The sequence below is a fragment of the Salvelinus sp. IW2-2015 genome, linkage group LG4q.2, assembly GCF_002910315.2.
Source record: "Salvelinus sp. IW2-2015 linkage group LG4q.2, ASM291031v2, whole genome shotgun sequence".
Classification (NCBI taxonomy): Eukaryota; Metazoa; Chordata; class Actinopteri; order Salmoniformes; family Salmonidae; genus Salvelinus; species Salvelinus sp. IW2-2015.
Window position 1 is genome coordinate 28,058,470 of NC_036843.1, and position 7,708 is coordinate 28,066,177.

Consider the following 7,708-nt stretch of genomic DNA (forward strand, 5'->3'; position numbering starts at 1 on the left):
TGAAGCAGCAGTCAGCTCTGGTAAAACTACGGAGCATGAAGAGGACAAAGGGAGGAGAAACTGGAGAGACACAGAGAGCAGAGAGAGAGAGAGAGGGAGAGGAGATTGAAAGGAGGAGAGAGAGGAGAGCGAGGAGAGGCCAAAAAGTGAACAGCTCTTCCCTCTGCCTAACACAGACATGCTCAAGCATTATCTGGTCTTTGACATAGGCCTGTCTGTCTTTCCTATTCCTCCCTTCTCTTCCCTCCGCTCTCCTCCTCTCACTCTCCCTCCCTCCTTCCCTCCTCTCCTCCCTCCCTCCTCCCTCCCTCCCTCCCTCCCTCCCTCCCTCCCTCCCCCCTCCCCTCCCTCCCTCCCTCCCTCCCGTTCTCTCCAGGCGTATTAAGCTGCAGAAGGAGCGTCAGTTGGCAGGACGAACTTGCACAGAGAGCGAGGAGGAGAGACAGAGGAGGCTGCAGGAAGAGAGAGAGGCCAAACTGAGAGAGGAGGAGGAGAAGGAGACACAAGCCCGCATCTTAGCTGCTAAAGAAAAGGTAGAACGAGAAAGCAGAGCGGAGGAGAGGAGAAGACAGGAGGAAGAGGGCAGGAAGAGGAGGGAGGAGGAGAGGAGAAGACAGGAGGAAAAGGAGAGGAAGAGGTTAGAGGAGGAGAGGGAGGAAGAGAAGAGAAGGCAGGAAGAGGTGGAGAGCAAGAGGTGTGAGGAGGACAAGAAGAGATTGGAGGAGGAGAGCAAGACGAAGGATGAGGAGAGGAGGAGGCAGCAGGAGGAAGAAGAGAGGAAGCTGGAGGAAGAAGCGAAGAGGAGAGAGGAGGAGGCGGTGTTGCGGCAGCAGCGGCGTGCAGGGAAGACAGACATCCACAACAAACTGTCAGCCCTTCTTGGAGGACTAGAGGAGAGGAAAGGTAAGGAGGAACCACTAGACTGTTCTATTAAACCTTTATTAGGATATGGAGAGCTGATAGCCACGTGGTTGCTCTGGTCAAAAGTAGTGCACTTTATAGTAGGGTGTCATTTGAGATTATTATATTTTAAAATGTTAACTGAGGTGACGTCATGAGGTGCTGTTGTGTGATTGGCTGTTCCAGGTGGTCTGCAACCCCAGGCCACAGAGCACAAGAAGTCTGCGATGCTCACTTCCTTCCGGGCGCTCTACCCTTTCACCGCTCGCAACCTGGAAGAACTCAGCTTTGAAGCCGATGAGGTCATCGAGGTTAGAACCATACAGATGACAATTTATTTCTGGATTTAATTCTACACTCTGCTGCTCTGTTGTCTGACCATTGTCTGACTGTTGTGTGCCAATTCATCTGTTTGTGTGTGTGTAGGTGGATGAGAGTACGGAGCGAGAGCAGGGTTGGCTGTACGGGAGTAGTCAGGGGAAGATGGGCTGGTTCCCAGAGAGTTATGTAGAGAGACAGTTAAAATCAGAGAGACCTGCTACTGTTACTACGACTACCACTGCTGGTGCTGCTACTGCTGTTTATGCTGCTAAACAGGCCCTCAGACCACAGCTCTCCACCCCCATCAACACTGGGTAGGTTGGATAATATACATACACACATACACATAGATACACATACACACACACACACACACACACCGTTTCTAGCCATAGGTATTTCTCATAGGTGTGGAGCGTGTAACCTTTCCTCAACCCTGATGAGACATTGATATGGTGATTCATGTAAATACTGTACTGCTGACTGAAAAGTTCATGACCTCTGACCCTTCATGTCTTCCAGGAAACCCGGGGGAGATGCTTCCATGTCAAGAGGACAGAACTCCGCCTTCACGCCTACACACGCCCCTCACCCCACCCCCTCGGAGCAGGTACAGGTAGATGAGGAATGGGAACAGCCAATTGAAGCTAGGGTAGTGTTGGTTCCGTCTTTCTGTGCTCCATTTTATTTACTTAACATATAAGGAACACTCAAAATGTGCACTTATAAATCATAACAATCAAAATCCAGCTGTAGACAGAAGTCAAAGATCAAACATCAAACATCACACATTCAACTGATGTCTCTCCTTAGTTTTGCAAAATAGGAAAAGTCCCAAGTTATTTTATTAAGCCTGAAGTCCAGCCCTAGTGATATCACTGCATACGTCATTACCTTCTACTCATCAGACCAAGCCCATGCATACACAGCTGTACAAACTTGCAAGAGAGATACAACAGTTCCAGTGTTTTCTAAGGGCTCAGCAGTAAATGTCCACTCCCCAAGTTGACTTATAGAGGTCTGTCTGACTAGTCTCTTATCTCTTTCATTCCCCTGCAGGGTTCTGTGTCTAATCTCTTTTAGCCTAGAGGTGCCTTCTCACAGACACCCTGCAATATTTCACACATCTCTCAGATCGATTCTTTATAAGAGGCAGAGACTAGAAAAGACTGTGGAACAATTAAACCTTATAATGAATATATATATTTTTAATCTGTAGTCTAGGACCCTGTAAATGTGGTGGGGGAGGGGTCTTATAGCCCTTCCCCTTCTATTAATACAACATAAGCATGATCAATTATTATAATACATCAAACATTTGGTGCAGCCCCTCTCATGACCCCAATTTGACCCCAACAGTAGGTAGGTGGTCAGGTTCTAAACACAGAGGCGCATCATCACAAGACATCCAGGAATGCTTGCGAAGCAGACCAGCCCGGGATTTGGGGTTAGAGAAGTCAATCAGATATATACTATTTTTATATATAGATATATATATTTTTTTTTATTTAACCTTTATTTAACTAGGCAAATTCGTATTTACAATGACTGTCTAATGGGGAACAGTGGGTTAACTGCCTTGTTCAGGGGCAGAACGACAGATCTTTACCTTGTCAGGGATTCGATCCAGCAACCTTTCGGTTACTGGCCCAACGCTCTAACCACTAGTCTACCTACCGCCCCATTATAGCAGTGGTGGGCCGTCAGGGCCTGCAAGGCCTTCTCTGCTGGCCTAAACATCATCAGAATATAATTTTTTTTTAAATATATTTTCCCATAAATATGTATTAAATTATTCCCCAGAGTAAGAGTTATACTCTTCATTTCATAGCTTTCCTCTTGGTTGCACTGCTTCCAGCCCCAGGTTGAGATTTGGAGGCTGCGTCTTATGTAATCTCTTATCCAATCATATTCAGCCATATTGTGTGCCAGGGGTCTAAAATCTGCTCTCAGGCCTTCAGAATCAAAGTGGCGGCGCTTGTAGCTTAGTGAATGGAAATTAAAATTTGTGTTCAACCAATCAGCTTTAGAGTTGGCTATTGTACGCCCGCTGGCTGGCTCCAGTGTATACGGAGCCAGCTAGCAGGCTAGGGCGTCCAGTCTTTTGATTGGATTACCAATATTGAGAGGCATCCTATGGGCAGGTCTATGCAGATCTTAGGAAACTCTACTAAGCTGTTTTTTGAACCCACAATGGCGAAGGAGGAGAAATATCGATTTCGTCGAGATATAATTATAACGCCATTCTCAGACGAACTTTTCAAGAAAAGTTAGACATTGTAAGGAGGAGTCGCCCGACGCCACAAAGCCTGTCACACAGCGGAAAGTTCGTCGCGCTCGCCACTTTCAAGTTTCAACTGACGAGCGCTTCAGCTCAAAGGCTCCGAGAAGCACTGCAAACTGTACTGCTGGGAATGCCTATTATTTGCAAGTGATCGATTTGGTGTTTGGAGCCACACTGGCTTTGCAAACTTGAGTTGTCTGTTAAACACTGTTTACCCAAAAATTTCAATTTGTCAATTTCAAGGTGACGCAACGCCTGGTTATACTGCGTTTCTGTCTAAATGTATAGTGTCTAGAGCCATGGCATAATTGATGATAATAAGAGGTGGATTAATTCGGGTGGGACTGTGTAGTACCTCACTGAAGGCCTAGGCCCCAGGCCCACGGCACGCCACTGCATTATAGTCTAAAACAACTATTAATCAATGAGAGAAGTGAAACATAATTTTCTCTGAATCTAATGGCACAACGTAGATCTGAACCGTTGTCTGACGTAGTTGAACAAGCTAATACCCCAACTTCCTTTTCATTTTTGTCAAAAACAACTTCCATATTGAAGGAGTGTTTTTTAGATTTGATGACCTGCAGTCCGACGCGAGACGACTGTTACACCTGAGGACGTGTTTCTGCGTATGAGCTTCGCTAGCCAACGTCGCCATGACATCGCCTACAAGCGTGATCGTACCACCGCAGACAGATCATGTTGCTACCAGACCAGACCGATTCCTCTACCCTGACTATCCTGACTACCCTGACTATCCTGACCAGCCTGACTACCCTGACTACCCTAACTACCCTGACTATCCTGACTACACTGACTATCCTGACTTTCCTGACTATCCTGACTACCCTGACTACCCTGACTACCCTGACTTTCCTGACTATCCTGACTACCCTGACTATCCTGACTTTCCTGACTTTCCTGACTATCCTGACTACCCTGACTATCCTGACTATCCTGACTATCCTGACTATCCTGACTTTCCTGACTCCTGACTACCCTGACTATCCTGACTACCCCCTCCACAACGCTCTGGTCAAACGCCACTCCCACTAGCAGCGGAATTCAGTCATCAGGCAAAGATTCTTCCTCATGTCTTCTCTGATTTCACTGGTTCACTCTCCTCATTGATTTAAAAAGGAAACGGCTGGTGTTAGGAATATGATAACACCGATCTAGTACTTTTTAATCCATGAGTGAAAAACGTATTGTTTCATTACCTGCAATATCCCAATTTAAATTTGACCCCTGTTCCTTTTGCTATCTACCTCTCTCTTTCTCTCCCTCAATCTTATCTCCCTCCATCACCCTCTCTCCCTCCATCCTTCCTTCTCTTGCTCTAGGTGGTTGGCAGCCTGCAGGCCCAGGCTCTGTGTTCGTGGACAGCTAAGACAGAGAGCCATCTGAACTTCAGTAAGGAGGATGTGATCCGGGTGCTGGAGCAGCAGGACAGCTGGTGGCTGGGGGAGGTCAACGGGGTTCAGGGCTGGTTCCCCAAAACATACGTCACACTTCTGGGAGATAATGACAACACCACTGCGTAAATATATACATACACACGCACGCGTACACACCGCCCACACAAACGCACACGTACACACCTCCCACCCACACACAACCCTCCCACACACACACCTCCCACACACACACCTCCCACACACACACACACAACACACACACACACACACACACACACACACACACACACACACACACACACACACACACACACACACACACACACACACACACACACACACACACACACACACACACACACACACACACACACACACACAACACACACACCCACACAACACACACACACACACACACACACACAGTGAAGGAATTCAGTCGTGTGTGTGTAGAATTCAGTCATATGTACTTGAACAGGCCAAATCAAAACAGATTATCGACCATTTCGAATCCCACCGTACCTTCTCAGCTATGCAATCTGGTTTCAGAGCTTGTCATGAGTGCACGTATCATAACCGCCATCGATAAGAGACAATACTGTGCAGCTGTATTCATCGACCTGGCCAAGACTTTCGACTCTGTCAATCACCACATTCTTATCAGCAGACTCAACAGCCTTGGTTTCTCAAATGATTGCCTCGCCTGGTTTACCAACTACTTCTCTGATAGAGTTCAGTGTGTCAAATCGGAGGGCCTGATGTCCAGACCTCTGGCAGTCTCTATGGGGGTGCCACAGGGTTCAATTCTCGGGCCGACTCTCTTCTCTGTATACATCAATGATGTCGCTCTTGCTGCTGGTGATTCTCTGATCCACCTCTACGCAGATGAAACCATTCTGTATACTTCTGGCCCTTCTTTGGACACTGTGTTAACTAACCTCCAGACGAGCTTCAATGCCATACAACTCACCTTCCGTGGCGTCCAACTGCTCTTAAATGCAAGAAAAACTAAATGCATGCTCTTCAACCGATCGCTGCCTGCACCTGCCCGCCCGTCCAGCATCACTACTCTGGACGGTTCTGACTTAGAATATGTGGACAACTACAAATGCCTAGGTGTCTGGTTAGACTGTAAACTCTCCTTCCAGACTCACATTAAGCATATCCAATCCAAAATTAAATCTAGAGTCGGCTTCCTATTTCGCAACAAAGCATCCTTCATTCACGCCGCCAAACATACCCTCGTAAAACTGACCATCCTACCGATCCTCGACTTCGGCGATGTCATTTACAAAATAGCCTCCAACTCTCTACTTAACAAATTGGATGCAGTCTATCACAGTGCCATCCATTTTGTCACCAAAGCCCCATGTACTACCCACCACTGTGACCTGTACGCTCTCGTTGGCTGGCCCTCGCTTCATACTCGTCGCCAAACCAACTGGCTCCAGGTCATCTACAAGTCTTTGCTAGGTAAAGCCCCACCTTATCTCAGCACGCGCTCCAGAAGGTATATTTCACTGGGCACCCCCAAAGCCAATTCCTACTTTTGCTGCCCTTCCCTTCCAGTTCTCTGCTGCCAATGACTGGAACGAAATGCAAAAATCACTGAAGCTGGAGACTCATATCTCCCTCACTAGCTTTAAGCACCAGCTGTCAGAGCAACTCATAGATCACTGCACCTGTGCATAGCCCATCTGTAAATAGCCCATCCAACTATCTCATCCCCATACTGTATTTATTTATTTATTTTGCTCCTTTGCACCCCAGTATCTCTACTTGTACATTCATCTTCTGCACATATATCACTCCAGTGTTTAATTGATATATTGTAGTTACTTCGCCACCATGGCCTATTTATTGCCTTACCTCCCTTATCTTACCTCATTTGCATACACTGTATATAAACTTTTTTCTACTGTATTATTGACTGTATGTTTGTTTATTCCATGTGTAACTCTGTGTTGTGGTATGTGTCAAACTGCTTTGCTTTATCTTGGCCAGGTCGCAATTGTAAATGAGAACTTGTTCTCAACTAGCCTACCTGGTTAAATAAAGGTGAAGTAAATAAATAAAAACATATGTCTGCATGGTTGCTTGTTGTTACTGGGTAGTACTGGACTTATGATAGAAAAGTATTATTTTGTTTTATTAATGTCGTTTGTCTTGTCTCAGCCTGACATATTCTCCCCCAGATGAAGTGGAGGCCTCAGATGCTGCTCAACAGGAAGGTACTCCCTTCTCTCTCTCTCTCTCTCTCTCTCTCTCTCTCTCTCTCTCTATCTCTCTCTCTCTATCTCTCTCTCTCTCCTTCTGCTGAAGTGATGTTTGTCTCACCAATCAGAGTACATGGCGTTGTACACCTTAGTAGAGCCCCAGAGCTCTGGCGACCTGACTTTAGAGAGGGGGATGTGATCTCGGTTGACCCAGAGAGAGGGAGAGTGGTGGACGAGGCATTGGAGACCGCAACTGGAGTGTTCCCTTCCAACTACGTCAAACCCAAAGAGACCGACGTAAAGATACACACACACACACGACACACACACACACAACACACATTACACACACACACACACACACAACACACACACACACACACGACACACACACCTACTGACTTTAATTGTGTCTGAACCTTGGTTCCTTAACTTGTTATTTCAGACTCGCAGCAGCTCAGGGAAGCCAGGAGCAGCCTGGGAAAAAGCCAGGGTGAGTCAACTGAGAAATGCTTATCCACACTCTGTTCCTTCCAACACTTCCTCTAAATCTGATGTTCACTCCCTAC

At 46.7% G+C, this 7,708-nt stretch overlaps 1 protein-coding gene across 1 annotated transcript in view; it reads left to right on the forward strand.

Moving 5' to 3' along the window:
* The window catches only part of LOC111963090 (intersectin-2), a 40,722-nt gene that overhangs the window by 30,755 nt on the left and 2,259 nt on the right, over positions 1 to 7,708 (forward strand). Inside the window, exons 16-24 of the mRNA XM_070443313.1 lie at positions 377 to 903; positions 1,087 to 1,211; positions 1,327 to 1,535; positions 1,744 to 1,831; positions 4,849 to 5,045; positions 7,099 to 7,154; positions 7,268 to 7,311; positions 7,354 to 7,436; positions 7,585 to 7,628. Of these exons, the coding sequence (XP_070299414.1) occupies positions 377 to 903; positions 1,087 to 1,211; positions 1,327 to 1,535; positions 1,744 to 1,831; positions 4,849 to 5,045; positions 7,099 to 7,154; positions 7,268 to 7,311; positions 7,354 to 7,436; positions 7,585 to 7,628 (1,373 nt within the window). The remainder of the gene's footprint in view (positions 1 to 376; positions 904 to 1,086; positions 1,212 to 1,326; positions 1,536 to 1,743; positions 1,832 to 4,848; positions 5,046 to 7,098; positions 7,155 to 7,267; positions 7,312 to 7,353; positions 7,437 to 7,584; positions 7,629 to 7,708) is intronic.